The 19,411-nt window shown below is 40.3% G+C and overlaps 1 protein-coding gene across 2 annotated transcripts in view; it reads left to right on the top strand.

The window, feature by feature from the left end:
- The window catches only part of plxna2 (plexin A2), a 267,455-nt gene that overhangs the window by 33,031 nt on the left and 215,013 nt on the right, over positions 1-19,411 (top strand). For both annotated transcript variants that reach the window (XM_036590910.1, XM_036590912.1), the window contains exon 2: positions 8,398-9,742. In XM_036590910.1, coding sequence (XP_036446803.1) covers positions 8,540-9,742 — 1,203 coding nt within the window. In that variant the 5' untranslated portion in view covers positions 8,398-8,539. The remainder of the gene's footprint in view (positions 1-8,397; positions 9,743-19,411) is intronic.

Here is a 19,411-nt window from a genome sequence, read left to right on the forward strand (position 1 = left end):
AATTACTAAAGGAGACGGCGATAACAGGGGCAATGCTAGCCTGCAATCAAGCTAAAAACAACCTCTGTTTTCATTGCCAATGAGTGATGGATCACAGTTCACTCGAAAGTGCTGCTAGCTTTTCACACTGTGCATTGTTTCTAACCCGTTCTCTCTGTTGTGGAGCTTTGCCATTTTTAGAGATCTCTCCCTTATCAAGTGACAGCACCAGCAAGCTTGCTTTCTGTGTGATACCTGTCACTGCATCTTACTGAACTCACAACTATTCAGTGTCTGTGGTAAAGAATGCTAACAGCCTTACACTGTCTGCATGGCCTAGCAAGACCTTGTGTCTCGTGTATGACTTCCATTGAAAGTGTGTTGACTTTGGAATCTTTCCCATGCAAAAAGGAGTGCCTGGCCGTAGTTGCTGTGGCACAACTGAGAGCAAACTTGATTTTTAGAGCACAATCTTCATAGACAAACACTGGCAGTAGAATGAGTCATTCTGAAGAGCTCAGTGACTTTAAACATGGAATGCATAGTGCCAACACTAAAGTTTGATGGAGAAGGGGGGCACAACTCCATAGTATTGCTCATGGTTATTGGAATAGGATGTCAAACAAGCTCATATAGGTGTGATGACTAGGTGTCCACATACTTTTGTCCATTCTGTAATAATGATTACTACAGCTCATTCACTTTTGTGGAAATCAATGATGTGTAAGATTAGTTACAAAGTTTGTTCAGTGTTATTAATGTCAAAGATAAGTTGCAAAGTTTGTTCAGTGTTATTTACTAAACCTCATTTAAATGTTTTCTAGTGCTGTTATGCAATGTAAACATATTCCAAAATTGATTTGAGAGAGTTCAAAATACGAGGTGTAAAGGCAGACAGCGGACTAATTAAGAAACTAAATTACGGTCTGTTTTGTATTTGTTTTGAATCTTTTGTGCAAATGAATCGGGTATCTGGGGCTTTAGATAATCAGACACACTGTGAGAAGCGGATCTGAGTAGACTGAATGAGTCTTTGCCTGCAATTTTCTGAAAAAGAAGAAAAAAAATCCTAGAGAACCTCTTGCAAATAAACAGCTTCCGCACTGAAACGGAGGAGTTCAAAAAAAATGAGAAAATGATAAACAGGCAGCGACACATTTTACCACTAACAATTTCCCCCCTTTCATCTGCCACTCTCGCCATAATATTGACTTTCAAAATGGGGGGATTATGTGCATAGTGAAACTCACAAGGAGAGTTCCCAATTGATAGGACATGTGTAGCGTCAATCAAGGAGCCTAATTCAGTTCAATTCTGCAAAACTGATGGAGGCAGTGCTGGTTTGCTGTGGACATATGATGTTTGTTTCTAGCGTCCTTCCGAGGGCTCAGTGCCTTTCCACCGCCGCCCTTTTACAATTTAGATTTATGCAAATCAGCTGTAATAGAAACCTGTGCGAAGCTTGACAGACAGCTCTGATGAGAGTTCACTCCTGTGCGTGTATAAACCCTTAAGCTGACTGTGAGTAACTTGAGCAAGAGGCCAAGACCACGCCTGCGTACAGGGTAAAGCTCCGTTGAGTGATTACGAGTGCATCTACAATGTGTGTGATCTGAGGAGGTGTGACCGTGGGCGTAAGAACAAAATGTATTAGAATAACAATAATATTATAATCTTCTCTCAGCGGTGTCAGAGGTTTGAGTCAGGGAGCTGAGGGAGCTAAGCATTTCTTTAAGCCTAGCTGAAGTGTGTGGAGGAGGCAGGGCGTCTTCTCAGCAGGTTCTGGGTGAAAGGCAGAGATTAGATCCAGGCGCCCTTGTTTGTATTTAAGGATAAGAGCAGCTGCTGATGCTTGCTAATTCTAATGTCATGTTGACATGCCTTTTTTTGTGGAGGATTGCAATGTGTGAGAGGTTTAATATACTTTGATATGCTTCAGTCAGTGCTACGTCATTCAGCTCCTCTCAACACAGAGGGTGGGGAAAAACCTATGGACAGAACAGGCTAGGCCTCTTCCCAGTAACGGTTAACAGAATTACTCTAGTAGCAGCCCCAGTAAACAGCCCCAGCCCAATTTACCATTTACCACAGTTACTTTCCACAGAGTTACCTAAATAAGGGACTCTAGCGCAGTCCTTGAACTGGTCAATACACAAGCGGGATATCTATTCAAATGTTTTTCATATGAAACAAATGAATGAAAGTCTGAAAAACAAGTGAATTCTGTCAACTAGTCTTATGAGAAAATATCCAAAGATAATGTCACATGCTTGTGCTGTATGGCATGAGACAAGTCTCACTCACCGTGTGTGGGGGGAACATTTATTAATTCTTGCTAGAGCAGTTTAGCCCTTTGTAAACTGTACATAGCCCTAACAGTCACCAAGACGCCCGCCAAACCCCTGGGAATGTCAGTCCAGAAGTAACATTGATGGCTGTGTCTCAGTTTGCATATCATGCTAAATAGTATGTTTAATATAGTAATGGTACCATTGGAGGTGTACAGATTTGACATACCACTTAGTACAGTATGCGTGAAAATTTTCATCTGCTACCATGTTTATCATCCAGTGGAGTGGAGACGTGTGACTTTTGTTCCTGCTACGTCATCACTTACTCGAAAAATGTTTTTCATATTCTTCCTTTATCAATAAACCAACTTTTCCACCTCATCAAACTTTTTTGCAGTACATCACAATTTGATGAGTGGAAACCCTCTACAGTGTCAAACCATCCGACAGAGCAATACAATGATTCAGATCATTGCTAATTACTTTCCTATTGCTGTATGACCTCTAAACAGTAGATTTGACTTATACTAATGGTCCTTCTGGATAAGGCACTGCACTTTTTTGGCCAGGGTAGGTGTAATAAGAAGCTTCTGTTGAGTCACTCAGCTAGTGCAGCCAGAATGAGCCTCGGACTTGTTTTGTAGCACTATCTGCCTGCATTCTCTGTCAGTAATGAAGAGAACCCTGATTGGCTTGGTGCATTTGTTATAGAGGTCACTGTGCCCCAGGCAGGCCTGCTTGTTGTGGAGCGATGACATGATCATGTCTCTCGATTTGGAGAGGATGTGAAGTGCCCTGATATCACTGGCCCGTGGTCTATGAGCAATAATTCTCATTTAATAAGCTAAATTTGCTTACTTGTTGCTCGGAATGGTGTGGGTGGTTTTTCCAGATAAACATAAAGCATCATTAGTTTGTGCCCCTCATTTAACCTTGAGTGCCCTCGAGGGGTAAAAATGTAGCAAGAAGAAAAGAAAACGCACTTGAGTCTCTCGAGACATCTCTGGTCACTCGTTCAGTGTCATCCAAAATGCAGTCACAGCAGTTGAAGCTAACTGGGTTGTACTGTCCAGCTGCTATGCAAGAGGCGCTGAGTAACGGAGAAAGGAGTGACAGGAAGGCATGCGGTCAGGGAGAGTGTAATCCGTCCTTACTTTGCGCCGTGTCATTACCCCTCAACCCCCCTGTAGGGTAGTGAATGTGCTGAGCATCGGAAGCGGTCTCTTTAGGCTGGCATTGGGAGAGCAGGCTGCCATTAGTGCTGCAGTTGGTGCTCCTGAAGAGACAAAAGAAATTATAAATATCACTACTCCGGCATGACACCCCACACTAGCAAAGCCTCTCATTATCACCGCCAGAGAATGTCAGGCAAGAAATAAAGACTAATGGACTAACCTCTCCGACTAATCGTTTTTCAGGCGTGCTCTCACAAAAGAAGAGCTTCCTTCAAGGAAGATTAAACTTTCTATTTTTATCATGCAAATAATTGAACCTCAGGGATGGGGGCCTTGCTGCTGCCGTGAGAGCACTCTCCCCAAATTGATCAAGTTTTCAGACATGTTTGGTAACTGCTCAAATGTTTGATAATGTTTGTTTTATTAGCTTTGCTCCTTGGGAGTATTAATTATTAGTTTTATTTAACCATTTAAATTACATGCTTAAAGATTAATCTTTATTGAGAACGATGGATTAATCCCGGGCATGAAATTCCAAAGTGTGTTTTTTTTTTTACATCCCACAACAATTAATAGGATTTTCTGCCATAACGGGATTGCGGTTTAGGTTCTTTATCTGCCTCGGTACAATAGCTGTAAATATGAATTTAGGAGATCAAACAAATTTCAGTCTATTGTTAAGAAGCTTAGTAAGAGGGAGAGAAAAAAATGTCAAGGCACGGGGGTTGGGGTGTTGGGGGGTTGGGAAGCTGGCTCTGCTCTGTTACCCTCTGCCTAAGCTTATGATCCGGGCTCACTGAAGGCAGAGGGACCGGCCCGTGGAGTTTGAAATGACTGTTCTGTCCATTCAGACTGTTGGTCTGTGCTTTGAATTATGAGTAGCATTTCAGTTAAACCACAATGTGGCATTAGGCCCTTTTATCCCTCCGCTCTATTCTATACACACTTATTCATATCCTACCCTTAATATGGCATGACTTTCACTTCCAGAGATTAGCTAGCTACCACAATGTTGCTGGCAGGGTTCATGTTGGCAAAGCTGACTAAAATCAAGCTGCTAAGGGCAAGCTTTTCCTAACCAGTGCGGTTCTAACACAGGCACATCCAGTCAGCATGGCTCTCAGCGCTTGTGTGGCAGAGGCTCAGAGCGCTAACGTGGTTTATTTTGCCTCACTGTTCATTAAGAAAAACAACAGTTTCTGTTGCACCATAATCATAGTCCCGGTGGACGATGGAATGCAGTGGTTTCCTGTTGTTTCCATTCTATTCTCTCTTTTCAGAGTTGTCCGGCATAGACTACCATAACCCTGTGTTTGAAAAGGCACTCACTGTGGCTCCCTTTTATGCTGTCCTAGCTCTTCTTATGAGCCTGAATAAAGAATAGCAGTATAACTGTGGAATCAAGCTCTGCCTCAGCAAATTTCAAGCGAGGAATCACTGCACACTAGTATAGCTTTGAATTTGACATGGTCCACATAAGATTAGCAAAGCTAAATTTGGATACTATCCACACTGTAACATGCCTGGAAGGTCATTTTAATGTAAATGTGAGAGGATTATAACTAGATGAATTTTAAGATGACATACCGTATACTATAACCATGTCTTGATGCTCTGTCAAATCTGGTTAAAAAAAAATCAGCAGCTGGATGCTTCAGTACATCCACCACTATTTTCCCTCTATCAGTGTGAGTTGTGATACCATCTGCACTGTAGCTTGGGCAGTAGGTCACTTTAATGTACTTGTAAGAGGATTGTAAGTAGATGATGTTTAAGATGAGTATAACCACAGTCACTATCCTAAAAGATGAAAAATAAAGTTGGCCTAACCAGTGCATTCACATTCATTTTTTGCTATTGATCTGATTTGGAATGCCAGTGTGAGAAGTGTGCTTCAAGACTTCAAATGTCAAATGATTTCTGAGTTTCAGTAAATATGCGCTGTGCTATAGGTCAAATATAAGCCCCAAAAACTGTACCCCAGAAGTGCAGAATGTTTGGGTGATGGTGGGATACTGTCCTAAAATGTCTGCATTTTTTTTTTTTATTTTACTGCATTTGAAACCCTACAGAAATAAATTACATTTTTTTTCTGTAATGCTTATGCAGGTTTGTATTTCAAAATGTTATGTTTTTAAATGTTTATGTATCTGTCAGATCTGTATCTGAAAAAAAAATTGGATATCTGCATTGACTCACAATTTCCATTGTATGCCTGAAGTAAAAACTTTGTCTTCTCAGATTGGCAGGACTGTTGTGCTCTAAAAAGATTTTTACAAATGACTAATTTCAGTTTCATACATTTCTGTTGGCTTACATCTTTTATGAGCATCGAATTTATGTAATTCCTGTCGCGGATGACATTTGTCAGCATCCCAGCAATGTATATCATTTTGCAAGGCTTCCACTGGCGGAGCTGTGGCTCTGTTTCAAATCAAAGCTGACCTGCTATCAGCCGAGTGCAGCGGGTTGAATGCTCGACTACAAAGGCAGCCCTCGACTGCATGTGACTGTGTGGTCATGGCAGTCAAGCCAAGCCAGAAAGCTGCTACCTTTCCACTGGCTCTGTGTGGGGTTGTGACTCACCGCTATGGTGAAATACAATCTCGATGAGCTCGTATTCTCATCCCTGCCCAGACAAACGCCTGCACTGTCAAACACTGCTAGAACTGCCCTGTTCCTGCCATAGGATGCAGAGTGACATGGCTGTGATTCACAGGTGCTAACATTGACATGGTAATCTCTTGCTGCTTCTTGCAGATTCAAAGGAGAAAAAGAATTACTTCCGACAACAAAGCGGCACTAAGAAGCGCATTGGTCTTCTCTATTCAGTTCAGCGTCTGGGCTGCATAATGAAAAGAGACCTGTCAGGCGTTGCAGAGGCTAAAAAAATCGACAAACCGTAATAAACAAAGACCCTATTGCTTGTGTTCCTGACAGCACTGATGCTAACCTTTGAACAGTGGTTATTTACACCACTCGCTCGCTTCTTGAGCGCAGCTGTCGCTGTGCCATAAAAAAGGAGAGAAGCACTCTTTCTTACATTGAACCAGCAGCCAGCAGGAGAGAGAGAGAAAGAGAGTAAGAGACAAACAGAGAGAAAAAGCAGGGACAGAAAGTGGGAGAATGAGAGAAAGAGGTGGAGAAGGGAGCGCTAATGTTTGTGCCTAAAGAGTGAAAGGGGTTTTTGGGGTTGCAGGAAAGCGCTGGCTCAGCAGGTCCCTGACAACTGCTCCGGCGGGATGCGCCTTTGCACCTCCAGCGTGTGCAAACTCAAACAAAGGAGCAGCATGAACGGCAGGCCCAAGCCCAGGCGTGGCTTTATAACCCCTTTTATACCCCATTTATAGCCATGCTAATACAGTGCTCCTGGGAGCTTCCCCAACACCTCATCTAGCACACACACTGCTCTGCTCCATTCGCAGAACCATTTTTCTGAGATCAGGGCGCCCTTGTTTGAAAAACGACAGGCTTCTCAGCAGGGCTTCATAATGCTGTTCACTGCAAAGGGTGTAAAAGGGTATCAGGATCTCTAATGCAAATTTTGGCGCACGAAAGCGCTGCTTATAATTCTGCCCTTGTCTTTTACCTTTGATCACATTGCCTTCCTATTATCCTCCAAATGCAAATGTGGGGAATAATGGCATCTAACTTTTGACAGGTTCTATTGCGTCAGTGCAGCCTTATTCTGCTAAACTTCCCACCTTGTTGGATGTAATTACCTACGTTTGGCGGCTATGCTTAATCATATTTGATTTTCAGAGGCGCAGCCATTGTCTCCATTTGCTGGCCCCTTATGTCGCTCGCCTGTGATAATGTATGCAGATCAAACAGGAAGGAACTGCAAAGAATACAAATGTGGTGGATGTAGTTGGACGACGGCACTCGTATCTCTAATGGTGGCCTGATTCGTTTAGGAATGATTGCTCTGCTGCCAATGATTAATCCCCCCAGGGTTTGATTGTGTCAGATGGAGAGAAAAAAAAGGAGAGGAGGAAACAACGCAGGAACAAAACTGGAAGGCATAATTAATAGATTCAGATCCTGTTAAACAGCCCCCTAAAAGAGCAGAGAGTGAAAAAGGGTGTGCAGAACTGGCGCCCAATTTGTTCACACTTTGTTCCAGTAATAAGATCCAGGCCTCCCCCGTGCAGTGGACGAGATAATTAACTCCCCGAGATACACTTGTGAGAAAGGGGCCACCCTTTTGATTTATTGTATGCGGTAGACAGATCTCTGCCGCCCTTTTCAAAATGCTGTTACATAAATTGCATACTGTCCTTGATGTATTTTTTCCCCCTAATAGACTGGAAAAGCAGATGGAGAAAGGCAGAAGACAAAGGCACTTGTGCAACGAAAAGAAAGGGCCAGTGCTAACATTTGTTCAGAATGAATCCCTTTAACCACTTCTACTTTTATCATGAATGCATAATTTTAAGTTTAAAAGCACATTCAGAGCAAATTATACTATACAATTCCTCAGCAGCCAATAGTAGTTGTTCGATTTGTGTCTTTAAAAAATGACTGATAATGGGAATTCAAATAAATCTAATAATGGCAGTTCAAATGAATTGGCCACCAGCTTCTGGTGCTCAAATACTAAGGGGCACAACCCCTGTGGAAACTGTTGGTTAAGAGCTGTTTGTAGAAACTGCTGTCTCAGTACACAAGTAAGTGCCATGACTCAGGTGGTGCTAATTTATGTTGATATGAAGTGCCCTGCCTCCCTACATTGTGCTGGCCTTCACAAAAGCTCCTTTGGAATGCAAAGTTAAAGCTTTCCTGTCATTGTGTTCGTGAAAGACTTGATGGAAACTCTGGACTCAGAGGCACTAAGTCTGGTCAATGAGCAGCTTTTTCCATTGACTTTTATCTCTTTCCCTTTAGCTTGTATGTGAGTCACGATGGTCTTAGTCTTACTAATTCATGCTCTGTCTTTCTATCTCTTGCAGAAAAATGTGAAGACAGTGAAAGAGGCACAGGAGAAAGAGGGCAAAGAGTTAACTTTTAGGACGCTGAAAGGAAGGTCATACTTACTGATACCCTTCTAGATTCTTACTTTTGCTCCCTCCGACTTTGTGGGTCTTTCAGATCATGGAGGGCCAGCGAGATTCACAGAGGACTTTCCTAGTAGGCTCATCCAAGGCTATCGTGTTGCCCTTGTGTGGGTGGTTCTTGCTGCTGACCCTTGCCATGACATGCGGCGGAAATTCTTTTACTACTTTCCACCCGGAAAGGCGAGAATGGTCCTTCAATCACCTGACGGTCCACCAGACGACAGGGGCACTCTACATTGGTGCTGTTAATCGTGTCTACAAACTCTCTGGCAACCTGACTCTCCTGGTGTCCCACGACACTGGTCCAGAAGATGACAACAAGGCCTGCTACCCTCCTCTTATTGTCCAGCCCTGTTCTGAACCACTAGTCTCTACCAACAATGTCAACAAGCTCCTTCTTATCGATTACTCTCATAACAGGCTGCTGGCCTGTGGGAGCCTCTACCAGGGTGTTTGCAAGCTACTTCGGCTAGATGATCTCTTTATACTAGTAGAGCCTTCACACAAGAAAGAGCATTACCTCTCTAGTGTCAACCAGACAGGCACCATGTATGGAGTTATCGTGCCCTCCCAGGGCAAAGATGGAACACTCTTCATTGGCACTGCTGTAGATGGCAAGCAAGACTACTTCCCAACCATCTCCAGCCGCAAACTGCCCCGTGATCCAGAGTCCTCAGCCATGCTCGACTATGAAATGCACACTGACTTTGTCTCCTCGCTCATCAAGATTCCTTCAGACACCCTTGCGCTGGTCTCCCACTTTGACATATACTACATTTACGGCTTTGCCAGTGGAAACTTTGTCTACTTCCTGACTGTGCAGCCAGAGACCCCAGAAAATGGTATGGCCTCCAGCGGCTCCTCCAACGACTTGTTCTACACTTCACGCATTGTCCGCCTGTGCAAAGATGACCATAAATTCCATTCCTATGTGTCACTGCCAATTGGTTGCGTGCGTAACGGGGTGGAGTACCGATTGCTGCAGGCGGCCTACCTGGCTAAACCTGGAAGAGTTCTTGCCGCCTCGCTCAACATCACTGTCACAGATGATGTGCTCTTCACTGTCTTCTCCAAAGGCCAGAAGCAGTACCACCGGCCCCCAGACGATTCGGCTCTCTGCGTCTTCACCATCAAGGACATCAACGCCCGCATTAAGGAGCGCCTGCAGTCTTGCTACCAAGGGGAAGGCAACCTGGAGCTCAATTGGCTGTTAGGGAAGGACGTTCAGTGCACCAAGGCGGTAAGGGACTTTTTGTTCTATGTAACTACATGACAGATTTTAACGAATAACAAATGGTCTTGATTTCTTAATGAGCTGTGCAGATGAACCATGATGTTATATTATGTTACGAGTCTAAAATAGTAATAATTCAAGCAACAAGCTGTTCAAATTTCTTTTTAATGCTGTAACTGCTCTAATTGCACTTGCTTAGTGCAATATCATTTTTAAATGTAAAAGCTTTTCAAGTACTAGCGGCTGCCTTTTCTCTTTTGAGTACATCCACACATGCTCACACTCTCTTACGCCTGCTTTGGTTCTCAAGAAAACATCAGCGCGTCAAACAAAGTCATTAGCTTGTTTTGTGCTTTCTTTGAGTGTCCATTGAGAATTCTATCAGGGCCGTAATGCTTATGCAGCTATTTAGAGTTCAAACATCATCTTATCTCTCCCTCTTTCAGAGGTGGCAGCATTCACTTAGAGCGCTGCTCACCAGTGACCCCCAAAGCCACAAGATTAAGAATGTAGCATGACAGTTGACACAGAGGAGCTTAAACAAAGTCTGCAATCCTGTCAGATTCTGTTTAGCAAATAAATGAAAGTTATTTATCTACCAGTTGTAATTAAAGGTAATTGGTTTACAGCTCTGATAGGATGGGTAGCCACATTACAATGTATCAGAAAATGTTCACCAATTAGAATGAGTTTATTTCTCTTGGCAAGCATCAAAGCAGTAATATTCTCCTCCAGTGCATTACAAACAAACAGAGCCATCGTAGTCCGGGAGAAGGAAGGGTGGAAGGGAAGAGAGAAGGAGAAAGTACGAGAGAAGAACCTGTCCAAATTCCCCATTTTCTCACTGTGGTCAGAATGAAATACCTATTTGTAAACTGTCTGTAAGAGAAAATCTGGACAAAGCCAGTGCGTAAGAGGAAAGGCAGACTTAGGAATGAAAGGAAGAAAGTGAGTGGAATTGTGTAGAATCTTAAACATAGCGTCAACAGTGTTTACTGAATGAAAATACATGCAGCCTAACATAACAGAAATTACAGTAATGTAATGTAACCTGTTTCATTACATTTAACATGTTATTAGCCTTAGTTAATGAACATATATGGCCTGACTGAGGCTAGCTTGAAGTTCATATGCATAGTTTATCAACAATCAATGTAAAGTGGGTAGTTTGCAGCTTTTATGCTTTTTTTGTCATGGGACTCATTATATAGACTGTTAGCTACCGATTACAATTGTAGGAGCAACATGACATTTCAGAGTCATTTGTAGTGTGCATTAGCACCGTGTCACAAATATGTGGCTAAAAATCCTGTTGTGATCATGCTGTAAACTACATTTAGGATGGTGTAATCTCTGCTATAGTCCTTTATAATTGGCTTTGGTGCTACTGGTTAAAATTAAGCGGCAGGAGTCGTGTTGTGCATCACTAAGTAGGTCTATCAGAACCAGTTGTGCCTTTGCACCTTAATGCATACAACTCAAAACTGTCTTCAGGTTGAATGAAAACACTGCCTATTTAAATATTAATTGTTTATCTGAAATTAAGGTTTATCCGAAAGCATTGGTTGAACAATTATGTATTTGTCGATCTGTTAACAGTTCATTGGTTAGCAGCCCTAACTGATATTAGTATCCACAAAATTTTCATATGGTTTGTGCCTTAATGAAAATCTCTTCTACTTAAAAAAACTATAACAGAATTTCTTTGCTTGTGTCATTGAGCTATGAGTGAAAAATAATTAACATAATTTTAAACCAGCATTTGTTTTTGCCTGCAATAACAACCACTTTTAAGGGTTTATGGTGAACCTTACTAGATAAGTATCTGGACTTTCTTTATGTTCATCCACCCCCAGCACCTTCCAGATACACCGCTGACCCCTTTATTAAGATTAGTAAATTCAGCATTAGTGCAGTGTCAGGGGTGAGCGTCAGTTGGAGAAAGACACAATGGAGAGTGAGTAGGGTGGTCTTGTTTGTACTGCTGAGAGGCAGCAGATTGGGGGTTCTGCCATGGTACTCCAGCTCCATTCCACCCATGGTGAGACACCTCCCATCAACCCCCACTGGGCCTGTCAGTGGCTTCTGATGTCAGCCAGGCCTCCTTCATGTTTTTCTAGGCCTCATTAGAAACACTCAACATGCACTTAAGTCTCTCTTTCTGTTCTGTCTCATTTTGACTGTAGAAGAAGGACACCAGTGGAGAGGATGTGCATTGTAAAAAAGCCTTGGTCAATACTTGCTCAATAAATCTATAGTATTTAAAGGATTAAGCAGGTAGTTTTTTAACGATTCAAATAAAAAGCATGCTAAGCCCACGTAGATTAGCCATGGCAGCAGAGGGAGTAGAACACCCAGTGCCCTCTTCTTGCCACATAGCTATTTTCCTTCCCTTTTAAAGACCCAGCAGGAGTATGAAAATATTTGTACAATGAAATATATACTCCTCAAACATCTTTTTTCTTGACACAGAAAATAAACTCCTTTTACTCCAAAAGTATTGCCAGCACTCCGTGGAGTCACTCAGGCCCAGACGCAATTGTTTTTGTTTAATTTCCTGCTAGTTATTCCTGACTATTTTTGATGGCTGCAGATGTGACCATCTCGTCTGGCCTGTCTCCAGCAGGGTACTACTGTGCTAACACAAACCACAGCGAGACTTGGTTATTGAACTTGGTACAGTTCCTTTGCCTCAATTCCCTTTGTAGAAGCCTCTACAAGAATATACAGTTGCATGCAAAAGTTTGAAAACCCATGGAAAAGTTTAAACAATATATATTGTTATCATGATAAATTATGTCACAGTGTCACAATATGCTTTTCTGAGCATATCATGGATATTGTACTTCCCAGTACTTCCCAACTGTGTGTTTGATTACAAAGACAGCATAATTAATCTTGATTGATTAGATTCAGTGGAGCATGGCATATAAATGTTAAATACAAATCATTGGATTTATAGTTTGTGATAGTAATTTTTAATTGTGGTGCTACTTTGTTCCAGCGTATCAAGTCAAAATGCGGGTTTGTTGATTTTCTATGGTTTTGTTGTCTTCTATACATCTTCTACAGGGATCAAACTTAAGCATATTTTCTGCAAATATTAGTGCACTATTTCTATTTATTTGCTGAGTTTATCATATTAGAAAAAAATAACATATAAAATGTGCCATAAGCTTTGCACAGGACAAATATAATATATTTTTTTCTCAAGATGTTAAGTTCTGCTAATAAGCAGTAATTGTGAATTAAATTGTACAGAAGTGTGTTCTCTGTAGAGGATGTGTGCTTATTTCTGCTACAACAAATTCACACTTTTGCATATGTCATATGTTAATAATATATTATTGTATTGTCATAGTTGTAACAGAAACTCACCAAGAAAAAAAAAATGTCAAAAGATAATAATAATAATAATAATACATTTACAAGGCATAGGAAAAGATATTTTTTTACTCGAATGTTGTGAGATTTTAGAATTTTTGACCATTCCTGTTGGTCCATTCTTTGGAAATGTTCATACTATGTAAAAACAGCTGCCATTTTCAAACAGTATATTTAATTTATATATATAGTTATGAGAAAAATATATTATTGTGATTCTTCAAGACATAACATGCTGCATCTTGATATTTACCTTTTCTGAAGTTTGATAAGCTGGAACAGACAAAAAGGATCAGTAGTGCTGTGTTTAAAAGTTACTTTCAAAATTAGAGTTAGTACATTGCTTTTTAATCAAAGTTTCACATACTGCGCTGCGCTAAATCCAGTTAAACAAGGCTAATTATGTGCTTTGTTACATGCAGGTAGTCAGTGTTCTTTAACAGACCTACCAGGATTTTGTGGCCTAAAATGTTCGATTTTTTAGCAGCAATTTCAAAACTTGCAAGGCAAAGATGTGTGAAGATTATCAGTCTGATGTTTATTTAACTTGTTTAAAATGTAACCTTGTTAGTTTCTCTCAAAACAAATAGAAAATTAAGTCTACCACTGAGAACCAAGAACATGCAACACAACAGACTCAAGATTAAAAAATATAACTCTCTTTTGAAGTCTCCTGCCTTCCGCCCAATGAGTGCTGGGATAGGCTTCAGCGTCCCCCCGCAACCCAGGAGGATAAGTGGCTTAGAAAATGTGTCTTTGTGTGTTTTAAAGTCTCAAAGAGAGTTTTACATGAAAATTATGTATTTAAAATTGTCTACAACAACAACAGTGTTGACAGATCACACACTTTACCAACTGAACATGTTCTCTAAATAAAGTGAACTTTATCCAGTAGCACTTCGAACTCAACTAATATGAACTCAGCAGCTAATGTGCTTTTTATCAACCAACACAATGCAGAAACATCCAGTATGTATATTGCTATGAATCACAAAGCAAGCAACTGCTTGCAAAAGACACTGAAATGTGTTCAAACAGGTGTGCAGAGAAGCAATCAAAATGAAACTGACAAAGTCACGGTTTTGCGTAGCTCAGATTTCAGACGATCCACCCAGTCTGTTGCCGGAGAGGCCGATACTACAGCTTCCTGGATTGTAGCATAGAAGCTACATGCTTTGTTTTGAAAGCACATAACAGATTTAAATGTTTAGTTAGACAGTAATGCAGTGATTGGACAAAATAGCAAGCTCTGGTAAATACTTCGAGGATTGGTTTAAATTGCGTAAATTTTGACACAAGATCGTAAATTCCTAAAGGGTCTACTTTAAGTACTGTCACTATCTACAATATGCTCAGAAAAGCATATTGCGATGTAATGTGACTGACTTTATCACAGTAATGATAAATATTATATTTTCTACCCTATCAATAACACTTTCTGTTGTATTATAAAGTAATATATTCATATGGTAGTAAGGGAGGGTGGGCAGAGGAAAAAAGAAAACAAACAGAAAATCAAAGATTTATCACGTCTTGCTTGCTGTTGTCTCCTAGATAGCGCTCAGCCTTAGCCACCTTGCTCTGTGCTCTGGAATGAAAGTTTGACAGTATTCAGGTATTCAGGTGGCGCTTCCTTATTCACCAGGCAGAGCTGTCAAGCGTACCACAGCCTCATGTATGTGCACTGATCTAAACAGGACATTCTATTGATCACCTGGCCTCTGAGGGGAGGATCCGGACTCTTGTCCCGATTTGTGTGTGGAACGCTAATCCTCCACCCGAAACGGCGGTCACGGGAAATGCGTTCCGCCACTGAGCATAAGGCACAGTGTGTGAATAGCTAATCATGCACTTCAAATAGCTTTCAGAATAAAGCAGCTCAGGCAGCTTCAGGCTGCAGCAGGATGCTCCAAAGCTCACACACTGCCATCACTTCCACAAACAATCAATAGCTTGTTTTATACATAGGTGATGATGATTGTGCAGCGTTTATTTCACATTCTCAGCCATCTGATCAATCATAAATCAGCTACATTGCTAAAGGTCACTGCACACATAAATTACTTTGTACAGTCATTTTACGTACACACACACACACACCCACACACATATATGTGTGTGTGTGTGTGTGTGTGTGTGTGTATGACCACCCAAATTAACCAGATTTAGAATCATTGTGTTGCTGCAGCCAAAAACTAAGAATACTTAGAAGCACAACAGAGAGTTTTAGGGGCAGTAAAGGAATGGGTTCAGTTTTGTCCATTTTTACAGAAATTAGTATATCATGCAGTGTCAGAAACCACTTAAGTAACCCCATTAGTAAAGTTTCTCAGAGATTGCGTTTGAATTGGACTGGCCCGAATAATTAGAATACTCACTTATTTGTAATGTTGGTACTTGTTTCTTAATTTAGTATCTGAAAGCTTTGTTTTTCTTAGGATTCAAAATTGCAATAAAATAAATAATTTAGAGCTAGTTTCGCTGAATACATCTTAAAGTCATGCCAGGCATCCACGTCACCTCCCCTAAGAGCACAACAAATTGCACTGCTTTCCATGTGGCTGTTGAAGATAACAGAGCAAGGATGCTTAAGAAATTACATGTGTGAAAGCTCTTTAAAATATTGGACAATAAGAAAAAATGGCCAGTGCAAAATATATGCTTTACACCATGACTGATTTCAGTTCATTTTTAGTGGAAATTTCAGATCATTACTGGTATACACTATTAAAACATTGTTGCCTGGGTGAGAGCGGGGCACGCTTGTTTTTTGCTTAATAATTAAAAAAAAATATTTGAGCAAGATCAATATTTTTTTTATACAAGCAACCTACACATTTGTGCTGCAACTGAAATGTAAGCTTTGTTTCCACCGTCTGCAGGTTGTGAACAATTCAGCTGTCAGGAGAGTCCAAACATCATAACTAATCCCACAGGGGGGACTAGGGGCTAGGGGTACTAGTGGCTTAGTTAATTGATGCAAAACAAATTAAATTCAGTACAGTTCAGTGTCGTTTGAACCTGGCATGTCCAACCTAAATACATAATATATATTCCTCAAAATAAATGTGATTAATGAAAAATTATTGTCAAAAATGGCAAATTTATTTTTGATCACAAAGTAGAATAGCAAATATCAATATAAAATTTAAATATATTTTATTTACCTGACATCTGTGGGATGTTTTTAATGAACCTGTTCATAACAATGTAAAAAAATTACCTCTTTTGTTTTAAATTCATATAAGTGACTTGTCTTATTGTTTCTCAAGGGAGGCTTAGTTGTAACAGCATGTTAAAACTAACCCTGCCATGTGGAGGCTGTGCTTTGGCTTGACTCGATGTTGTTTGGAGGTGTTTAGATACTTAAAAAAACAGCCACCAAGAGAATGATTAAAATAATGTAGTTGTGAATTCAATTTAAGAGGAATTTTTTTCTTAAAATCATTTATGCAGTTTCCACAAAAATGCTGACATTGACCAGTGTTTTCTGATTTGGGATTTGTTCTTAGGTGAGAACAGAATCTACACACACTCAAGAGCACAAAGGTACAAACAGTTCTGTGGTTTAAGAACATGTCATGAATCTGACATAGACTTTTTCTTAGGACCTTTCTCAAGAACACATTTAAGAAGAAACTTAGGAAGATATTTGTGTATTGAGGCCCGATGAATTTAAGAACTATTAGAGGACTTGCTTGCAAATACCAAGAAGTATTCAAAACCTGCTTGACAACTTATGTAACAACTTGACATGGTTTGGGGCAAGTGTGATGTTCAGGCATGCAGTTTGCATGATATTACTTTCTACATTAGTCTCAAACTTTGGATACCAAACATGTCTTGCCCAGTCAACTATTTTTTGGGTAAAAAGGACAAAGTATTTATTTTCATAATTCATTTAGTTTGAATTTTTTATTTAACTGTCATTCTGTTACTAAGTGAAAATCTTTCTATGTTCACAGTGCTAGCCTAGCCTTTCCGTCCATCGTTAACTTTCTCTCAAAATGCTTCGCCATTGAATCATATAAACAAAGAACAGTGCTGGTATTTAATTTTATTTGCTCACCCTAAATGTCTTGTTTTGGGGGGATTCATTATTTAGGTTGAGAACTCTGGGGCACATTACATTCACAGACTGGGGCGAGCAGCTGCACCTGCAACATTGCACCCAGACAGTATTTCATGGCTTGTTATGCACTGGTATCAGTTACAGAGTGAAGTCTCACAGAATACCTTCAAATTAGCACACGCACACACACACACATCTGTCTGATCTCACTCACAGCTCCAAAAGTATGTTATGCAGACACCCTCCTAAATGATTTGAGGCCTGCTCTGGCTCTGTTTTTGAAGATGTAAACAATCAGAAACACAATTCTCACAGGTATCGTTTCCACCTGAGAGACTCACTCCTGCTATTTTGGGAAAGGAAAATAAAAAGGAACCGTGGTGGCCTGAGTGTTTTACACCATGTGACATTATTGCTTTCCCCTGGGCTCGTATAACTGGCCAGGTGGTAATAAAGCTTTCCAGTGCTAGCCTCAGAGAGGCAGTGCTAAATGCTAATGGCTGCTAAGGCTGCTGGGCTTTGGATGATGAGCAGTGTGCTTACATCAGCGCGCTCGTCCCTCTTACTCTCCATGGCACTTTGAGGCCACTGCCAGTCACCGGCTGCCTGGGCTGACGTGAATCGAGCTGACCGCTCCACTGGGCTCAGAAGCATCAGACTTGCTGCTGATGGCAGGCCATGTCTCCGTTTGACATTAAAAATGGCTCTAGAGCCTGATCATTACGCTGTACATGTTTACAGGCCTGCATCTTTTTCCTTATGTGTGTGTTGTTGGTAGGACTGGGTATTGCTCAAAATGTCTCAGTATTAATGCGAGTACTGATACCTTGACTTTTTAATCTTGTTTTAAATTTGCAGACTGAAAGTGTGTGTGGCATAAACCAGAAATAAACATGAGATCTGGGTATATTTACTGAACAAATTAGAAACATATACATAAAATTAATTTAGACAGCCGGTCAACAGCCTGCCAGATTTTGGAACAAGAATGCCTTCTGATTCATCAATGCTAACAATGACATTACTTAAGTAATGAAATTTGGTATTGATATTCAGTATGCGATATGAAATTTAATACTTGGTAGTAAGGCTGGGCAAAATTATGATATTTATTGTTACTGGGATAAATTACATCACATTATGTCAGAGTATGCATGGGCATATTATGGATATTCTCATTATGTTTAATTATAAAGACAGAATAATTCACCTTCTTTAAATTAATTTAGTACAGCACAGTTTTGAAATATTGAATACAAATCATTGGACTTACTTATTGATAGTATTTTTTAAATGTGGCACTACTTTGTCTTTTTCAACTTATCAGATGTGAGAAAAAATACATATTGTGATATCATCTATTGTAAAGTTAGCGTGATATTACATTTTTGCCATTTTGCCATGCTATACTCAGTAGTACTGAAGTAATTCCATCAGTACCATAAAAGTATTGAATTTCAATACCCGTTCCTAGTTATGATTGAATCAAAGAACAAAAGAAACTATTACTATCTAAACAATCCAGTTCACGTTGGCACTAAGTTGTCAGCCAGATGATTATTCCTTTACCCAAAGGCTGGAATATCTGAGCCGAAATTACAGTTTTCACTTATTATTTACCTTGCATTTATTATTCATTTATGTAAAATAGTAAACATTTGAAGAAAAGATGAAGTGGGATTTCATATTTGTGGTGTTCCTAGTAATGAAGAAAGTGAAAAAGCACACGAAAATTGTTGCTGCCAAGTAAAATGAAGCATGAGCAGACAAGAGTGTTCTCTTATAAGAACATTCAGTAGCTTGCTAAATTGGATTCACCTGTATTTCGGGTTCACAATCTGCCTGATAACTAGCTAGCTGAATATTCTGATGGCTTGCCAAGTCAATTACGAAGAAAATGCTTGAGGCTGTAGTATACAAATCCAAGCCTAATCTAACATACCTTCTGTTGAGCTGACTCTTCTGTTGAGATGCTCCTGGAGATTTTGTTTCCAGGGTTTAGTTTGGGCTGGCATGGAATGCAGGAAGGTAGAACTCCTGTAGTAGGACTCAGTACTTCAAATGTATGCTGTGTCACAGTTAAAGACCACAGTTAATCCACAATTTGAAACATTTCACAGTTTAGAAGACCTGCCTTTTCTTGGTTGTTTTGCAATAAATCAAAAATGCATAATCATGGTCATTATCATTTGTGATTTTGACTTTTGGTCAAAGAATAA

This window comes from Colossoma macropomum, unplaced genomic scaffold (assembly GCF_904425465.1).
Source record: "Colossoma macropomum unplaced genomic scaffold, Colossoma_macropomum, whole genome shotgun sequence".
Lineage (NCBI taxonomy): Eukaryota > Metazoa > Chordata > Actinopteri > Characiformes > Serrasalmidae > Colossoma > Colossoma macropomum.